Source organism: Trachinotus anak, unplaced genomic scaffold (assembly GCF_046630095.1).
Source record: "Trachinotus anak isolate AG129_WGS33_773 ecotype Australia unplaced genomic scaffold, CSIRO_AGI_Tana_v1 ptg000010l, whole genome shotgun sequence".
NCBI classification, from domain to species: Eukaryota; Metazoa; Chordata; class Actinopteri; order Carangiformes; family Carangidae; genus Trachinotus; species Trachinotus anak.
Window position 1 is genome coordinate 3,722,861 of NW_027273861.1, and position 19,650 is coordinate 3,742,510.

At 41.9% G+C, this 19,650-nt stretch overlaps 2 protein-coding genes across 4 annotated transcripts in view; one reads left to right on the forward strand and one right to left on the reverse strand.

Moving 5' to 3' along the window:
- The window catches only part of usp24 (ubiquitin specific peptidase 24), a 39,968-nt gene extending 26,334 nt beyond the window's left edge, over positions 1-13,634 (reverse strand). The window contains exons 1-19 of one of the 3 annotated variants that reach the window (XM_071486935.1): positions 13,153-13,634; positions 9,924-10,092; positions 9,628-9,695; positions 9,392-9,535; positions 8,632-8,757; positions 7,992-8,027; positions 7,814-7,879; positions 6,540-6,605; positions 6,170-6,244; positions 4,810-4,968; positions 4,589-4,703; positions 4,400-4,503; positions 4,171-4,278; positions 3,967-4,062; positions 3,689-3,850; positions 2,291-2,383; positions 1,527-1,634; positions 1,284-1,433; positions 1,005-1,136 (exon numbers count right to left, since the gene is read on the reverse strand). In XM_071486935.1, coding sequence (XP_071343036.1) covers positions 1,005-1,136; positions 1,284-1,433; positions 1,527-1,634; positions 2,291-2,383; positions 3,689-3,850; positions 3,967-4,062; positions 4,171-4,278; positions 4,400-4,503; positions 4,589-4,703; positions 4,810-4,968; positions 6,170-6,244; positions 6,540-6,605; positions 7,814-7,879; positions 7,992-8,027; positions 8,632-8,757; positions 9,392-9,535; positions 9,628-9,695; positions 9,924-10,092; positions 13,153-13,431 — 2,256 coding nt within the window. In that variant the 5' untranslated portion in view covers positions 13,432-13,634. The remainder of the gene's footprint in view (positions 1-1,004; positions 1,137-1,283; positions 1,434-1,526; positions 1,635-2,290; positions 2,384-3,688; positions 3,851-3,966; positions 4,063-4,170; positions 4,279-4,399; positions 4,504-4,588; positions 4,704-4,809; positions 4,969-6,169; positions 6,245-6,539; positions 6,606-7,813; positions 7,880-7,991; positions 8,028-8,631; positions 8,758-9,391; positions 9,536-9,627; positions 9,696-9,923; positions 10,093-13,152) is intronic. The other 2 variants (XM_071486936.1, XM_071486937.1) reach the window with 2 other exon arrangements.
- Positions 13,635-14,852: 1,218 nt separating this feature from the next.
- bloc1s2 (biogenesis of lysosomal organelles complex-1, subunit 2) lies at positions 14,853-17,397 on the forward strand. Its single transcript, XM_071486963.1, has 5 exons — positions 14,853-15,044; positions 15,247-15,363; positions 15,501-15,620; positions 15,740-15,844; positions 16,530-17,397. Exons 1-5 carry the CDS (start codon positions 14,891-14,893, stop codon positions 16,559-16,561), a joined length of 528 nt encoding a protein of 175 aa, XP_071343064.1. The 5' UTR covers positions 14,853-14,890; the 3' UTR covers positions 16,562-17,397.
- Positions 17,398-19,650: the final 2,253 nt, after the last annotated feature.

A 19,650-nucleotide genomic window follows, 5' to 3' on the forward strand; every position in this document is an offset into this window, starting at 1 on the left:
CAAGCTTCACTGAACTGAAGACCGGATAGAGGGATCTCCAGAGGGTAATCTGACAATATTCCTTTGGTTAACAAATTAAAAGTAGTGCCTCTGTGGCAGTACTTTTAATTTGTTAGATAAAATGATAACATGTACATTGAACTATTAAAAGAAATGAAAGGTGCAACAGTCAGTGCAATAAATGTAATCATTCTGATCAACAGTTTTACTCCCAACATTAAACGAATAATTATTTCTGAGACAATATCACGAACCAGGATCTAAAACCTATGTACCGTAAAACTTCAATTGACAGCCTGGGCTTTTAATTTGCCTCAGACACTGAATTAAACATATATTTGGGGCAGATGTTTGCACGGGACAGACCTTTAATTCCTTTCGCACAAAACTCGATGGGAGTCAGCAAAGATGGGAAATACTATCAAACTAATTAATTAAATCGGTATGAATATTACTGGTATAAATATTACCAGGTTATCAAATAACATATTCTGAATCATTCTTTTGACCCACATCAAAGTGCTGGTAGCCTACATTAAAAGGATGAAAGCCAAAAGTTACCATAGTTATTTAAACCTTTATTTCTATTAGCAAATTTGATAACCGACAGTTCAAATTTCATGTTGTACCTTTTCTTCTTTGCTGCCATGGTTTTTGAACGCAAGTGTCGTTCACTCTCACAACAGTACATCCACAGAACCGGGCGTCTAATTGAGACATGCGTTTATTTGTCAAAGTGTGCAGCCACACCAGGACAGTAAAAGTGACTCAGCCTTTAATTGTGACTCTGCTTCTAATTGAAGTTTTACGGTCTGCGTCTCTAAAACGTGCCATAATTTTGTTTTTGTGTCTGACCCTTGTACGTGTTCCTTAAAGAACGTTGAGAACAGAGAATAGGTTTTTCCACCTTTGCTCCTCTGGCGCAGTCATCCGCAGAAAGCTGCTGGCTATGACAAACAAATGGGCAGGGACAAGGGTTTGCGTTTGCATAACTGTTTTCATACCTCACGGTCAAGTTCACAGACATCCGGCCCTGACACCAGGCACTCCCAGAGTTCTTTGGCCCTGTTCCAGACCAGGTAGAGGCTGGCCTCTTGGAGGAAGAAGGCCAGGAAGCGCAGGTGGCTGTCCAGATACTAAACAAAAATTCAGAGAGCCATGTGTCATCTTTACCCTCCAACTCTCACCAGTGTCAAATTATAAACTCTATCATCAATCATTTGTATGAGCTGTGTTTCAGCTCCTTAGAACAGTAAAGATAATTAAAAGTAACAAAAACAAACCTCCTGGTAGGTGTATCGTCCATCCACCAGGGTCAACCCAGAGAGTCCACTATTTCCGGCGGCGGTGACGGCGAGTCGATGGCAGCACACGAGGGATCCCGTGATCAGTTTGACGATCTCAAAGTTCTTCTTCAGGTCCTGGATGATGCTCTGTGGGGAGGCAGGGGGAGGTTATCATAGAAACGCGCCACCTGATCGTACACTTTGATGATGTTTTTTTTCTGCGTGCGTTGGTCGTGTTACCTTGTCTTGTTTTTGATACGTCTGCTTGATGAAAGAGCGGGTGATCTCGTGCAGCTGACGGAGAGCAGGAACAACCCAGACCGCCTGAGGACTGCTCTGCTGAGAAGCCTGTTGCGACCAACACGCAAACACAGGCACAGACACACACACCAGATAATGAAATCGGCTGAATAAGAACAAGCACACAGGGACATGCCACAAAAACAGAGGTCTGTGATGGTCGTTACTAATCAGATTTAATCAGATGTCAATAGTTTGTCATCACAGATGCTCCGTTTTTGTAGTCAAGGCTTTGAGAAAACATGAGAAAAAAAGAAAATCAGAGCCAGGGATGTATTTGGCAAACAGTCATAAAGTCTGTCAAATCAGTTTAAATCAAATATCAAACACCTACTTCCTGTGTAAATCTCTGGATATCCCTGGCTCTGATTAGATTCCTCTTTGCTTAAGTAACCGTGATAGCACGTCCACCAAAACCGGCTCCTCATCCAGCAGCTCAATCACTCATTTCATTCAGCCAGCTCTCACCCAGGACCAGATCAACACCACTGTGTGAATCATGAGTCAGTGCCAAAGCAGAAGATTGACATACACCTGGTTAAACTACCTTGTGTTAGAATCAAGTGTGAAATGATCAACCTATGACCAATGAAACCCCTTTGTGGTCAAGCCCTCCTCCGCGATTGGTAGTCAGGCGTGAAGCAGCGAGATTGGACACAGATCAGTCAGTGGAATTACAGATTGTCTGGGATTTCTTCTCTTACTTTGACCATAGAGTTAGCTTTCTTCTTGCCCCAAGTGCCAGTGAGAAATGAGCTTTGAGTGTCGCTGCCTTTACTGTCCTCCTGAGCGTGAGTCTAGAGACATACATTTCATTGGAGGTGGGACAGACTGTGAGGCTGAGAGGTATCTTTAGTTCAGTGTGTGTGGCTGCAGGTAAACACACAGGCAGTTTTCATCACAGATATTAAGGACATCACGTGAAAGCAGGAAAAGCACAGTGCAACCAAAAACATTAACCACACCTCTGTGGTATTCAGGTGGACCAGTTGATACCAGCACTCCTGAATGCATCGCTGACTGACACATTCAGAGAGGCGTGATGAAACATGAATTCCTGCCAAACTTTCAGCTTCATTTAAAGCTGCAGAATGACAGCACAGGTCGTCAAACCTTGTTCTCCCATGTGTTAATATAAGACATACTCCTTCCACTTGCAAAGACACAGTTTATATCATTACAACTGTGTTTTACTCTATTATCATTCATTTTCTATATATATATTTTTTTATTGCTTAGTCTTTTCAAATTTCCCTTTAATCTAATTTATTTTAACTGTGTACGTGACAAATAAAGAATCTTGAAACATTATGTGTTTATAGCCTTAACTGACAGTACTGAAAGGAGAAGTTATAGTTGTTGACTAATACATTAATAAACACTTAAACCTGCTCACAATTACATTACAGTCTGTTATAAGCCCTTTATCAACTGTTTACATTCTGCTATAATTAAATTAACTAACTAAAAGGTTCTCCATTAAAGAACCACATTCAGTTATAATATGTGTATTTTATTATGTTTTCATTATGATTTGATTAATCCTATTTTTGTGCAAATATGAATATGAAGGAATTATGGGAAATTTGTTTGAAAGCGTCTTGATAAACAACCTCTGCTAATTCAAATAACTGAGGCAGAGCTTTGGACAGAACGGAATAACAACGGAGGGAAGCATTGAAGTGTCGCAGTGTTTCTTGGACTGAATCAGCCAAGAGAGGAAATTATGACTTTTATATATATATATAATAAAATACATAATTAACTCCTGACAGCCAGAGGAGCCCCACATCCACAACCCCACCTCAGCTTTGAGGATGCTGGACTCAGGTGACAGATGTAAACAAAGTGAAGCTGCAGCACTGACATGGACATGCTAACTTTAGACCAAAACTGTCACAGCAGGCAGAAAAATGTTGGGGCCCAATGTAGCGTTTGCTGTAAACCTGTTGAGCTGCAGTTTTCAGCTGCACAATAAAAAGCCCCTGTGTTTCTACATGGAATAAACAGCTGCGTTATTTGAGCAATGGCCCAGTGAAACACTAACCAACATTTTTCCCACCCTCACATCTACATAGATAAACTGAGCGTCTCTGTCTCACCTTCTTAATGTCCTCAATACATTTAATGATGTAATTGCGTTTCACCATCTCCTTGACAGCATAGGCGTCGCTCAGGATCCCCAGGTGCTCCTCCAGCGCCTGCGTAACTAGGCTTGTGGGCAGGGTGGGGAGATGAGCCAACTCCCACAGCACCTCCAGCACCTGAATGAATTCAGACAAACACAAGACGCTTCAGACTGAAGGCCAAACGTAACCACACCTGACACATTTCTCCTCACGTCCTTCGCCTTGACAGGATGACAGATACACAGACATACCTTTCCAGTTGTAGTTTCAGAGCGAGCTTCTCTGCCGATCCTCCCGATCAGACTGAGCAGCTTCTGCCTCACACGGTCGCTCTCAACCTCCCAGCTCTAAATCACATGCAGTCACATTATTATTAAAGTGCACACACGGTCTTACTCGCCACTTTGCATTGATTTACTGCTGTAAATTCCAGCTGCAGACTCTGTAGCACTGACCTTCTGTATGAGCACAAAGAGGTGGGTGAGCTGATCAAAGCTGAACTTCACAGCAGCAGCAGCGATGATTGTATGAATGTTTTCGATCACAGTTGATGACTGGCCCGCCTGAAACGCGTGCACAAGAAACAAATCATCCACTTGTCACTGTAAACGCAGACAAACCTGTTGAATGAAAATGAAACAATAAAACATGCAGCACTACTGTGATGTGTTCACTGGTGCTGACCTGAATCCTCCAGATCTTAGAGAGTTCATCCAGTGACAGTTTACTCCCCAGTAGCTCAATGATTCCCTTAATCCTCTCACAGTACTGAGCTTGATCAATGTTACCTGGTACAGAGAAAACATTTAATGCACGACAGTGAAAACAGACAATCTGACTGACATGTAAACAACTTCACGTGAATTTTCTTACCCTCCAGTGCTATTGACAGGACTGAATTCTCTACAAGCCAGTCCAGCAGTTTATCTGTGTCGATGGCGTTTTTCACCGTCTTCGACACCGTGCTCTCTTCTATCAACTTTGTCACCTGAGACACAGACACATATAAAAACGATGTGAAGTGAGATCACACACCGATTGAAGCACCAAGAAAAAAAAGGTAACTTGACAGGTCAGGATCTTGAAGAGCTGACCTCTTTCAGAGAGTTCATCTTGGTGGAGAAGTGGGGGGTTTTCAGCATACGCAGCAGAGTGTCCAACCGCAGATCGTCCACCACGGCAACCAGTTCTCTCTGGAACCTCATACACAACAGCTTGATGGCCGACAGCAGGTCTGGGATGCTGACCAGGCGCTATGGTTACAAGACAAACAAATAATGACTAAGTGATAACTTCACAATCAACAACACTTAAAGATACAATAACATAAAAACATTTGTCTTGTTATGTCAAAAAAAGTTATACATCCATCCATTTTGACGTTAACCTCATCCATCATATAAAACTACATTGAGTTTGTGTGTGTGTGTATGTGTGTGTGTGTGTTTGTGTGTCTCGATATCATCAGTCAAAAATTTTGTTTACATTTCCAAAACAGCGTGGTTGTGCTCTTATTTGTTCATTTTTCATTTCTAAACTAACAGTTCAGGTGAGCCAGGTGTAGGTGGAGATCAACTGTTCTCTACAGTTCTGTATTTGCTAAGCCACGCCCCCCCACTTCTGAACCATGCAACTGGATCTGAAGGACTTGATTTAAACACACAGTATGTAACTTCTGCTGCTCGGGGTCTCTCAGTCTAAACAATAACAAAAGACAGTGCTGGGTGACAGGAGGTTCAGGAGGTTTTACCAGGAGCTGGGGAGGTCTCCTCCTCTCCATAAAAAACAGACCAGGGGATTAAAACCAGTAGAAAAACAGAATAAAGCAGTTTACTTTATAAATCACTGATTCACCAACACTCTTCAGTGGACACAGGACGTCTCTGAGCAGCTGAGAACTGAGCTGTCAAACATTAGCTCAGCTTTTGTCTCTGATAACTTCAGTTCCAGACATGTGATGACTAAAATTCTTCATCTGGTTCAAATATATAGTTGAAAACAACCAAGGTGTAAAAAGTATATCTTTAAAATGTAACTTAAAACTGGATAAGTCGATTTTGAGCTTCTGGCAGACCACTACAACACTAAGTGGCACGTAGGGGATATGACGTCACTGGCAGGTGACCAGATGAAGCAGAGTGTTTTCATGATTAAACTCAGATTTCTCTGGTTTGAAAATTGATGGAAACATTTGTGATAATGTAAATACACACCTCAACAAAAAAATAGAACATAAAGTTATATATATTACTGTAGAAAATACTATCCCCAAGATCCATCAGCAACTTGCACAACATCCCTCACTGGCTTCCAACCCACAACATCACCAACTGTTTTTATTGGATTTCACAAACACGCTGGATGTACCACATGTGAGACACAAATAATTTAGCCCTTTTTTCTGTGAATTTCAGTAAATGTCTAATAGCAGGGTGACAACTATGCAAAGCCCACCTTGTCTTTAAGATCCTTTTCCTCCAGGTTCTGCACATATGTGATCATCTTGTGAATGACTGGATCAAGCATTGGCTGAGGAAGAACAATACAAGACTTTGTTGATCCATGTAGGGGAAAAGTTGGCAAATGCAATGGCAAAACAATAAGAGGATACAGCGAATAAAAATAGAGTATAAATCAGAATGGAGTGCAGAGGTCACATAAACAAACAAAACTGATCATTTCAACAATGGAAAAAAAACCACACACAGAGAGACTGCAGACATACAAACACAGTAGCTACAAAGGAAAGATACAAAATCGAATAAGGCTCAGTATAGAACCACTCAGTGTGTATATGTGTATGTGTGTGTGTGTGTCAGCTCACCTGGACAAGGCTGGAATTTAGGTATTCTGCACAAACTCCAAGAGGCTGGACCAGAGCTGATACACACTGAGCAGCAGATGGAAAGAGACACAATAACTCAGACGTGACACAAGCCAAAATGGAAATGAATCTATCAATCCCAGCTGTGATGTGACTATTATTATTATTATTAATAATAATAATAATAATAATAATAATAATAATAATAACAACAACAACAACAACAACAACAACAACAACAACAACAACAACAATAACAAGAAGAAGACGAAGAAGAAGAACTGCTCCTTCAACCGCACAACAACAACAACAACAATAACAAGAAGAAGACGAAGAAGAAGAACTGCTCCTTCAACCGCACAACAACAACAACAACAACACTCTACCACTGCTCTCAGATTAAAATGTTAACGTCAGCGATCAAACCGTGTGTGACACTATGTTTTCACTGTTGCATGGGAGCAAAACGGGGAGGGGAGAATAACCAGATGTGTGGGTGAGTTTCCAGTACCGGAGCCCAGCTGTTGACTGTCACTCAGTGACAAATCAAAGGAGCTTACTGAATAGCTCCCGTGTTCCTGTCTTAGTTTTTCTGACTATCTTCCATCTCTGGACTCCCTGAGATCAGCTCCTTCATGTTCCTCCTTTATTAAGACAGAAAATCCTCCATTTGCACTTGACTTCCTACTCAAAGCAGACTAATGAATAAGTCTCCCCTGGGAGTCAGTAGAGGAGGGAAGCACTCTTCCCATTATCTTTTTTCCCCCCTTCACTTTCACAGTGTCTCTCTCTCTCCTGTGCTTGGAGCATGTTAGGTATCCGACAGCTCACACACTCTACTGAGCTCCCACCGCCACCGATGACTGCAACAGTGGTTCACAAACCAGTCCCTGCCTTATTAATATGCTAATGGTTAGAGGGAGCATGTGTGCACGAATCAATGGCTATGTACTGCTGTGGTTCCGGCCAGGTTCCCAGAAGGAAGCATCAGTACAAGGATGCCTCAGAACACGTAACACAACAGAGCATTTCACCCATCACGCAGCGGGAGGATGAGAGTGCGTTTGTGTGTAAGTGAGTATTACTGAGGAGGGAAAAGAGAGAGACATTCAGCACCCTGCAGCTGAGAGCAGTGGGGGTAAACATGGTGACCTTTTGCCTGTATAGACTCTCTCAATCCATCACCAGGGTGGGAACTATTTCATCACTCCTAAGACATGTCAGGCGATTTGTGAAGAGGGCAAAAAGATAAAGGTAAGGAAGAATGGTCTTACAGCAATCTCGATTTCCTCAGCGTTGAGCTTAGTCTGGATGGCAGTGAATCCTCCCAACTCTCCAAACTTCACAAAATAAAACAAACAAAAAAAAAACACAAGGAAAGAAAACATATCAGGCAAAACTGATACAACTGTGAGATGACGAGTATATGGAGACGATATCAGTGTTACTCACTCGATTCACCAAATCAACCAGCCAACCATGAGGCTCCTGCAACAGATAATTATGTTTTCAGTGGCTTTATTCAGCAATGAATGTGAAGTGCAAATTTCTGACACACATGCACACTCACACACATACGAACTTTGTTTCACTATCTCTGTGGGGAACACTCTTTGACATTATGCCTTTCCCCCCTGAATATTAACCATCAGACCCTAAATCCAAGTCTATACCCTCAGTCTGTCTACACGTGAGGTCCTCAATTCTTGTGTGCACTCATGTTTAACCCTCCGGGATATAAAAACAAGCCCGCACACACACACATGCACACACTCACTCACTCACTCACACACACACACACACACACACAAGTGCGTACGCAAGCACACCAAGTTTTTCTGACAGCTGTTGTGTGTCAGTCACACATGTTCTGCTGAGCCCCTGCGGCTCAGTTGCACAACCCCGAGTTTGAAGAACTTGTCCGTCTGCCCCCGAACATGAACCTGACTATGAAGCGTAAACACAAGCTAATAAGGGAATGTGTGTATAAATACTAGCACAGCTTTACATACTTGCAAGTGCATCTGGAAAAACTGGCACACATACTGCATTAACACTTCACAGTACCTACAGTAAAGGACGAGTCTCTTACTTTCTGATAGGTGTTGCTGGGAGAGACAGCAAACATGTTGGCCTCATCTCCAAAAACTTCACCCCAGTTCCTCTGACAGGCCTTCATCCGATTCTTAAAGTGGTACTCATTATCAGGGTTGAATGCCTGGACATAACAAGAGAGATACAGAGCATAAATACAGATAAATTTCAAACACATAATGCCACACGTGTGATTGCCAAAGGAGAGAGAAAATAAGCATATCATGTTAACAATGGACCAATAACTTTTACAAATAGACACAGTGGCATTGAATCTTGCACCACAGGCTTTTTTACCACAGACTGAATATAAACCTGGATGTAGACTCCAGGTCTGAAAAGTGAAGCCAATGCTGAAGTGCCTTAAACCTGTATTCTATCTAATAACCATCAGGGGGCGACTCCACTGGTTGTAGAAAGAAGTCTGATTGTATTGAAGTCTATGGGAAAATGTCTCTACTTCTCACTTGATTTACTACCTCAGTAAACGTTTTCCTGATGAATTCATGGTCTCAGTCTCTAGTTTCAAGTCTTCTTCAACATAACATGATGTTTTTAAACTATGGTCCATTTAGAGGAAAATAGACCATAAAGCTGGGTATGCATGAGATAATAATTAGAAGATTTGACTGACGCTTGTTTCTCAGATTTTATCTTGTTTTCAACTCAGTTACTTAAAAGTTAAAATATTTACAGAAAGAAAAAGAAAAAAGACAGAGTGACAAGCAGACAAACAGACAGAGTGAGAGAGGACACACCATAGTCAGGACTCCCATCAGGTTTACAGGTACAGGGTCTTGCTTGACCCTCTCTGCAACCAGCTCCACCAGCAGCATGAGCATGTTGTAGATCCCCTCGTGAATCTCCGTGCCCCACTTGTGTACTGCACTGCTAGTCAGCAACTGTGGGCAGACGAGAGAAAAGTCAGTGTAAATATATGTTAATTAATCAACTGCTGCACAGTCACTTAGAGCTCTGTTTCTTTATTTCTCACCTTCTTAAAGGCCTCCGGCATGCAGCGATCCATAAACCGCTTGCAGTTCTCATCAGCGTCAGCGAGACCTGATGGAGAGGGAGATGTTGGATTCACATGTTAAACCCACATCTAAACTAATCTGAAACATGCAGACTGAGCCATGTAACACAAGTATTCAAAATATCGACATGTGAAAAACACCCAACGGTGCAAAAAAAACCTGCCACCCACACAGTAACACAGATGGACAGTGTTTAGTTCAACGCAGACTTAAAAAAACAAAGCTTTTTAATCACACACACACACAATCTTACCATGCCTGGCAAGGCAGGTGGACGCGATGAGGCACTTGCCGAGGGACTCCTCTCTCTTGTAAGGTATTGACCAGTGATCGGTAAAGACTCGACTCTCCAGCTCATACAGGTTGGTGGTGGGGAACTCCATGCTTCCCCCCGAGCAGTTCCCATTCTCATCATTGCTCCTCTGCAACACAACATTACAATCTAATAAAGTGGATGAATTTATTTCACACTGCTCCTCTCATTGTTTTTAAAATGACACTGCAACTGTCCTCTATGTGGTCCTGGGATAATCCAAATGGCCTCCAGCAATGATAAAGTCAGACAGGGTGAGGCTTGATTTGTTTCCTCCCTCTGGGAGAAGAGCGATAGCCGTCATCTGGAAACTGTGTCCTCTCCTCTATGATCTGCCCTTCTTCTTTGCATCTCTTTCTCCCTGCGTCTTTTCTCAAGCAGCTTTTAAATCCAGACAGGTGCTTGTTTTCAAGTACTTTACTGTGCAGTTACATCAAAAGGGCTGCAATGTGTCAAGTGTAATGACTACCCTGCCATATGACATGACGCTGGCTTGTTTGCGGTATACCACTAGCCAAAATGACAATATCTGAACAGGTTATGAAAGGCACTTGGTTATGGTTCAAAATGCCAAGTTCGGCCTCGGCATTCTGCTGCTCTGAGAAAACAAAATGGCCAGAGGTGGTAACGTCTGTGAGTATGTGTGATGAGAGCAACAACTAGACAAAGGATTTTTGAATTATTTACATCATAAAGTTGTTTACATATTCATGAAGTGATCTGAATATTCATGATCAAACTACAGAACCTCCCTCTGACAGCGCTGCCCAGTGGAACAGCTCAGCACACTAAAGAAACAAAGGCACGTCACATCTGACATCAACTGATGATTATAATAGCTCTATGACTGAGCTATTTAACGAAGCATGACACTCGATGGAGGCTCGAGCTGCTGTCTTGTTTAAAAAAGTATCTTTAACTATGACTGAGCTTTGGGATTCTGCTCTTAGTTCATTATAAATCACCAAAACTATTACAATTCATTTGACCATTTTGCCTGCAGCTGCGGTACAGAATAAATATTAATACAGCAAAGTGTAGTTAGGTCAAGTCTTACCATTTTGAATACATCTCCACACATTAGCCTACATAATGGTCAGTGTGTTCAGTGCATGTTTTACTGTGCTGCACACTGATAGATGTACAATATAAATTGATGGACTGGGCATTAAGTAGAGGAGTAAAGGAGGAAGGGAAGAGGGGAAGAGGGGAGGAAGCAACAGAGAAGCATCATATTTCATTCTTTCCCATTCTAAGAAAATCAGAAATGACAGCTAGATGGATGAGAGAGGAGAGAGAGAAAGAGAGAGAGGAGAGAAAGAAAGAAAGAGAGAGGGCTAATCTAATCTAATAAACATTTTACCCTAAATTTAACTTTAACACAACCTTTCACAAATCACTATCTAACATGAAAACACAAATGCAGATAAGCTGCAAAGCTCTGTGTGTTTCATGAAGCCTTTAGGGGAAAGGTTCAAGTCTCAAAGGCACAGTGTGCATGTGTGTGTGTGGCTGCGCAGGACCATGAGGTAACTCAGCGCCACCCTGTTACTATGCACCCTGCAACCCCTCTGGAACCTGCTGCAAAAACTGCAATGTGTTTGTGTGTGTCAGGGAGCCTACGGGGCTATATTTAGGAGCATAACATGGGGCCAAAGGCCCGTGACATGCCTCTTAGGGACAAATACAACAAACAGAGGAAGAGAAAAAAAGTAAATAAAGCACTTTCTCCTTTTGAACTTACTCCATATACTGTATGTTTCAGAACTTATAACGTGACACTTGTGAGTGACACTTATGATTTCTGTAAATGTTTCAAAAATATTAATGAGAGAAAAAAGTCATTACACCAAACATTTTCAAAAATGGGCTTGTTATTCACACTGACCTGCAGCTGCGAGCTATTTTCTGATTTTTCTACTGAAAATGGTTGTTTTTTTCTACACTTTTACTACAACAGCCTGCATCAAACTGTGGCAGTGGTGATGAGAGAGAGACGGAGAAAGAAGATTTAAAGGAAATCGCTGACAGGTATTGGGACCACAGTGATTTATTTGTACCTGTTCTGCTGGCCCACAAAAACAGCACTGAGCTCAAACAACATCACCATCAAAGGAACGCAGCGAGTGGTTGAAAAGTCTGAATCAATAATTGTACAAATGAAATTACTTGTGACTTTCTAAGAAAGCTGTGCTCCCTTTTGACAGCACCTGCAAGATTTTATGAGATCTAGTAAGGCAACAGGTTTGGGGTCAAGTTGCTGAAGGCAAACAGCCTCAAGCTCCTCCGGGTCTAAGTCAAAGCAATTCTGCCATGTCTTATGTATACAGGTATTTATGAGTAGCCAATGAAGTTTACTGTTACACTGTCGCAGTAAACTGGGCCGAAGTGATAGGACCTGCAGGTAAATTACTGACAACTGTCAAATGGTTGTCAAAGGACCAGTGACTGGCCTAGAAGCATCAAGTACGAGTAATCACTCATAGACACAAGGACCTGACATTTCGACAGAGTTTGGGCAGGAGATTGAGCAAGGTTCCCACGTATACCAAAGAAATTGCGAAACCGCTTCCCAGTCCGGTTCGAGTGGACTGCAATCTCGGAAGGCTATGAGCACGGTTGACGCTGTCAGCCAACCGGCCAGCTAATGTTAGCGAACCTGTGCAAAGCAGGCTGAACAGATCCGGCCAACTGTCTGCAGGCAAACAGACGGAAATGATTATCATTACCAGAGTACACCCAGAAAAAAACCTGTGACTGCAATCCTCCAGAGTGATGCCTCCGTGCCGCTCCTCCTGGTCCAGTTACACTGGCGGGTTCAACTCTCAACTTACGCTAGCTAGCAGGCTAGTAGCTAGCTAGGTTAGCTTGTAAGTTTATTAATGCTTTTTAGCCTCATTATTTGAGTAGCTACCCCTCATGTTAACAGGCAGTTCTCCAGCTACTATGAGCCAGTGATATGCCTCGTTCCGTGGGACTGGAGAGTATTTCACCTCCTGCTCTGACAGCTCACGTTGGGCTCGGTGCATGTAGCGGTGAAGCTGCTAACTTAGCTAGTTAAATGGGCGAGCCCACTCTCTCTCTCTCTCTCTCTCTCTCTCTCTCTCTCACTAAGTTGCAATTAGCCACATTCTCCTCCCTCGCTCCTCCGATCGACGCTTGCTCTTACCTCGCTGTCCACCACATCGTGGTATGCGGGCGGGGGATCAAACCCTCCCGTGCCAGTCCGCCCGCTGTTTTCCCCGTCTCCACTCGAGCCCAAGCCGGGAGCAGGCCCGCTCTCCATGGGCTCGTATCCATACCCGAGTCCGGGGCTTTCGTTCGTCAGGAGCGCCACTGCCTCGTTGATGTCGTTCTTTGCCAGCCGGAGCGCTTTCCTTATCACGTCTGGGTCTGGGAAACCCATGCAGAGCAGCGTCGTTATGTGCTGCTCCTCTTCGGTCTCCATTTTTGGGGTGTCTCTGTCTCTCAGACTAGTAGTAACGGGGTGTTCGGCACAGCCCTGTAGCTGTGCACGCCGCCATGTTTACAGTCCGCTGCTGCTAGTCTGTCACGATCTGGCTCCCCCTCCACAGCGCCGACACAGGTGTTATGGCGAGTTCCGTCGCCAGGAACTGCATGCTCATTGCGGGAGCGCGCACGGCGAAGAGCCCTAGAGGTTATCGTTGTTAAGAATAATCACTGTTTAACAGCAGTGTCACTTTCACTTTCTTATGAACATTAAAAAAGGGCGACAGCCCATTTTCGTCAGGGAAAAGAAAAAAAAATTGCAGTTGAAAAAATATGCAGATTATGATAAATTCTGATTTACAATGAATGTGCTTTGTTTTATTTTATTTTTTTTTAAATAATCTCTGAATCTTTCAGCTAATTTTTCATCTAATTGGCTTCCCTAATAGAGAGGGGAAAAAATGCATCCAAGATGTGCATGTAATATTTCTTCAGTCAAGATGGTTGTTGTTTCACACTTACTCCACTTAGACTTAACTCTTGGATATTTAGTAGCCACCCTTTTTAGCTACAGTCCGCCTCCTGTTATTTTAGATGAGGTGATTTAAAAGACGTAGCCTAATACTGCCAATATTGCAATGAAATTGGTTTTACTATGTCCTTCAAAATTATTACAGGCTGTTCTTAAGAAAAAAAAATCAACTTTGCGGAATTGTGCTGTAAAAATAAATAAATAAATAAAATAAATAATAATAATAATTATTATTATTATTAAAAACTGAACTTATAAATATTTCCATTAAGCTGTAGTAGTTTACCAGTAAAATTTGTAGAAACTGTGTGGAATATTCCTATTTTCAGGAATAACTGGTTGACAAATGCAACAACTAATTATATCATAATTTATATTATATCACAAATTCAAACTACAAACTGGGAAATATTCAGTCTAACAACAAAGAAGTCGATAACCTGATAAAATTGCTGTCTTTTGGGCAAAAATCTAATTCACAAAGCCAGATTTCTTCAGTAACAAAAACTTATTTTATGTTGAGCTTGAGACTTTCTATGATTCTGTCTGTAAAATATTAAAAAGACAAAAAAAAAAAACATCTAATCTCATGAGAAACACAAACATAGTTGTGGACATTACCAGATGATTAGGTTGGTTTGCAATATTGCCTATTCATTTTTTTAAGTTGTATTTTTTTCTCTCTTAATTTGTGTATGATGTATCTTTTTACACGTTATATCATTCCTGCTTGTGTTTTGTTGTTTTTATTTTGCTTTATTTTCCTGCAATGTTTTGTTAATCAAGTTTTAAAAACATTACACCCACAACCATCTGAGACGACATTAGGGCGTGGCAATGCGCGCGAGTGGGGGGGTGGTCTGTCGTGGCGGGTGAGCGTCACGTGACCGCTCGGCTCATGTGACTCAGTCAAAACAGGAACAAAATGGCTGCAACTGGAGACGACGCTTCTGCAATGGAAAGCATCTCCAGGGCACCAGCGGCTCCGAACCCGGCTCCAAGCTCCAGCGGTCACACAGAAGGGCCGGAGGATGCAGCGGACAGCCCGGCGGCCGCTCCGAGGAAGCCCCACACCAACAGTGAGAAGAGTTTCCTGCAGCTTCCGCAGCAGCGCTAATGCTAACGGCGCACAGAAGCCAATGTATTTTTCATTTAAGCGTCGGTTACATTGCATGTCACTTAGCTTAATTTAATAATATCTCTTAAATTAGGCTTTGGGCCTAACATTTAGTGTTGGACGTGGACTGACAAGCTGCGCTCTGTCTTTGTGATTGTGTTCAGGTGATGGGGGTGTGGAGACAGCAGAGGAGGCTGTGGAGCCCGCAGAGCCTGATATCAACGAGTTGTGCACTGACATGTTTGAAAAGATGTCCATCTTCCTGCAAGGGGAACTCACAGGTCTTTTAACACACTGTGCCCTTCTCTCTTTTCCTCCTCTTCTCCCTGAAACACAGACACAGCTGCAATGTAGAGGAGTAATTACTGATGCTTGGTTTTCTTTCCTCATCTTCATTCGTTACCCTTGTTTCTCTCAGCCACCTGTGAGGATTACCGTCTGTTGGAGAACATGAACAAGCTCACCAGTCTGAAGTACATGGAAATGAAGGACATCAGCATCAATATCAGCCGGAACCTGCAGGATCTCAATAACAAGTGTGAGTGAAGATACACTGTGTATGCACAAAAACTGTTTTTTTTTGTTGGTATCTTTAGTTCATATATTATTTCTACTACTGTGCCATTAACTCCTGAATGGGATGTGTTTTTGCTTAAGATGCTAGTTTACAGCCCTACTTGGACCAAATAAATCAGATAGAGGAGCAAGTGTCTGCACTTGAACAAGCTGCTTACAAACTGGACACATACTCCAAGAAGCTGGGTAAGACATTCAATATACAGAAGTATAACTTTGCAATGAATAATCTGCTGAGTAATATAATTAATGAGGCTGATCCTTTTTAAGTCAAGCTTTGAATTATATAAGTATGGTGGCCTTGGAGGCTCACCCTAACACATTGCAGCACGTGTGTTGTCAAACTGATGGAGGTGTTTTCTTGTGTTTTGTCTATTTGCTTGTATTTTCTTAAGTGTCAGTGTGTTTAACTCCCAGGGCCTATATATACACACACACACACACACACACACACACACACACACACACACACACATATATATATATGTATATATATATATGTATATATATATATATATATATATATATATATGATTTCTTCTGAACTTAAAATTCCACAATACGCCTCCTTTAATTTACTATGTTTGCTGAATGTCTTGTCTTTCAACTGGACAGTTTGAACATATAGGTCTTATTCTTTATGTGCTGGCTATCTATTCTGGTATGTGCGGTCCAATCCAATAATAGTCCTGTCACATCTATAAGCTCATGTTGCAAAGCATTATGAAGTGAACCAGCAGATGGTGCTGTGATGCCATAGATAGTTCTTTACATTACAGCCCACAAAGATGTCCAAACGCTGCCTGATCATGTTTCATTTGGGCTTAAGCTATAGAGAAATCAAGTCCCTGACTCTCTTCATCTTTTACAGAGGCCAGATTCAAAAAACTGGAGAAGCGATGAAGGGGAAGAAGAGGCAGACTGAGAGTTATGGTGCCTTCTCACCTTCTTTCACCCTGCCTTGCCTTAGTCTCTCCTTGCCAGTAGAGCCAGGAGCTTGCGGGCAGGATGTGAACTGAGACTGAAAAAACAAACAGTCCGAGCCACTTTGACACATAGAATCGACCAAGGAGGAAGCAGCTGAAGGCACATGAATTAGTACTGCAGCGCTTGGCTTAAATTTAACTCTAGTATCACTGTTTTTGGCAGCAGTTGTGCAGCCATGAGTGTACGCGGTGTATATCTTTTTTTTTTTTTTTTTTGCAGACACACTTTATATTGACTAAATCTGCCCAGTCACCTGCATATCCTAACCTAGTGGTGGAATCAGAGTGTACTAATCTAATACTAAACAAGGTTCATGTACCAATGGAGTATATAATGACACTTAGGTCATATAGAGATAATTGACATGATGAAGCATGCTCATAGATTTGTTGTAATGCTGTCCCAGCCCTCACTCTGCTCATTTCAGGCAACCAACCTCCTGAAATGTAGAATTCGACCTAGTAATAGTAGCCTGAAATTTATACTGGGAGATTATATTCTTTATTGCTACGGATTTATTTGCCTTGGTTCTTTGAAAGCACCACATGCTGTTAAAGTTATTCAGTCTATTATTTTAAAGGCTACTGTGTAGAGCACAGCTGAAAAATCACACTAGCTTTGTACAGTGAGTTTGAAGTTTGTAATTTAAAAAGATGAACATTTGACATGGATGAACTATTGTGTGATGTGTATTTTGAGATACTGAAACTAAAAACTGGAGGATTTTTAAATAAACCATGATGTGCACATCATTGCATGACTGTTTCCTTAAAATGAGCCTACTCCTGACAGCAGATGGCAGACCTGCACCACAATGAGAACATCGATGCATAGTCGATGTATCAAGTATTGTATATCTCTCACCCTGTGCTGAAGGCAGTCTTGGTTTCAGCCTTCTTAGAAGAAAAGCTCTGGTAAGAGTGAGACCAACAGTGGGAAACAGATGAGGCCCATTCATGACAATTCAAAGGAGAAAGTTAATGGGTGACTAAAGATGAGTGTGCTGCCCTCTGCCTTGTTTGTTTCCTCCAGTTTACTGCCTGGTACAGAGCTCCTCTTGCCAGGAGAAACAGTTTGTCTAAACTGATGGGACCTCTCTACTGTGTGTGTGTGTGTGTGGATTTTTGTGTATTTCTTCATGCACATGTACACTAATCTAAAACAGGTCTCTGTCATTAGTCCAGTTGAGGCCCCGGCACAGAGGGAGCTCATTATTCATACTGTAACGTTATTTACTGTTGCACTGTGATCCTTCCATCTCTCCCTCTCCCTGCCTTTTTCCAGGGCCCTGGGGCATAAATTCAGCTCCCCTCCCAAAGGCTCTAAAATCAGGTCTATTAAATGATTTTGGGTTGTTTTCGTGAAACTAAATGCGAGTGCCAGGAGGCAGTCAAGCATAATGGAGAAGGTAACATACTAATCATTGGTAAACCTTTCTCATGTTATTCTGTTTGGGAAGTACCGCAATACAGCTTGGCTGTGGAAACTGATTATATTTTGTTCTGAGTGTGTATTAGTGGATTTAACAGGGGGATGGAAAGTAAAGGTAAGTTGCTGATTCAAAGCGAGCACATACTTTAGGTGTAACTTCACTGATTCATTTAATTGTGATGCTGAAAGGAAATGGAACCTATGTAAAACTGGTCATCACATTTTTACCCTGTCTCCAATACTGCATATTTTCAAAAGAAACGGCTGTTATTCTAAGGTGTTGCCTATATAGAAAAGGAAGCAGTGAAACAAAAGAAATGATGACGTAGCCACTTGGGTTGATCTAGTCACAATTAGATGGAATCCTATGTAAGAACGATTGTCATAGCAACAGCACTTTATCTTCTTTTTCCATATATTTCCAGATGAGACCTAATAAAGAAAGTTGTTCCCATATGCCAGTGTGTGTCTGGTGGGGATTTAAAGGTCCCATATTGTATAAAGGTAGATGTCCATGTCTTTTTTGATTATAAACCAGATCTAGGTTTTATATTAATACTGTGAAAGTCAAGACTTATGTAACTTTGTGATGTCACAACAAAACAGTCACCTCTCTCAGCGATGCCCCAAGCCCTTCCCACCTGGACCACCTTGGTCTTTCTGAGTGTTTACCTGAAATCTGCTGTATTTTTATTTGATCACTCAGAAAACTGTCAGCCAATCAGAAGAGAGGATCTGAGCCTCTCTTCTGATTGGCTGACTGACCTGTTGTTATTAGAGCTCCAGAGAGAAGCCTCAGAAACGTAAAACTGCACTGAGATGGTTTTTGGTTCTTAAAACCACAAATATATCTTCTGATGGAGATCAGCACTTCAGATAAAATATGGGACCTTTAACTCTGAGGGATTGTGCAGCAGACACGCGCATCGTGGTTTTGATACATGAAAATGTCTTCCAGTGACTGGGATTAATTGTGTGTGGATGTGTACTGTATCTATGCAATGTGCCTTGTTTCGCACAGTGGTACTATATAAAGGAACAAACCTGTTCCTTTGATGATTGCTTGTAAACAACAAAAATTACTCTCAACTGGAATCTGTCTTCATGTATTTGTGTTAATTGCTGTTTATGTGATCGTGAGGTCAAATATTCCAGTGAGAGGTTTGTCAGACTCTACAGAACCATTAAGTACCACCTGGTCTATCATTTTGGTCTTTATATAGTTTCTCAGTAATGCAACATCATTGAACATCATTGAGTAAGGATCTCTCAACCGTACTCACTGGCCAACAAGTCATGTTTTTTTAGCTCATTACTGTAATAACACAAAAACATGCTTTCCCTCTGGTCCTCAGAAAATATGTCTCTCCTCTCACTCCCCTTCTCTTTTCTGATTCCTATCCACCATGTACATGCTGGTTCCCAGGGTTGAAATACACCACAAACAGCAGGGGACTTGCGCAGACAATGAGTCCCCTGCAAATATAAAATGATCTTGCAAACCTCAGACCCTTTCCAGCATGCACTACTGTACACACACAGCAAAGGCTGAGACATTGCATTAGAGACGTCTC

Excerpts from the sequence above, each read along its gene's own strand:
- bloc1s2 (XM_071486963.1), top strand. The coding sequence starts at position 14,891 with ATGGCTGCAACTGGAGACGACGCTTCTGCAATGGAAAGCATCTCCAGG. Across the intron at positions 15,364-15,500 it reads CCTGCAAGGGGAACTCACAG|CCACCTGTGAGGATTACCGT; the intron begins GTCTTTTAACAC and ends TGTTTCTCTCAG. Across the intron at positions 15,621-15,739 it reads GCAGGATCTCAATAACAAGT|ATGCTAGTTTACAGCCCTAC; the intron begins GTGAGTGAAGAT and ends TTTTTGCTTAAG.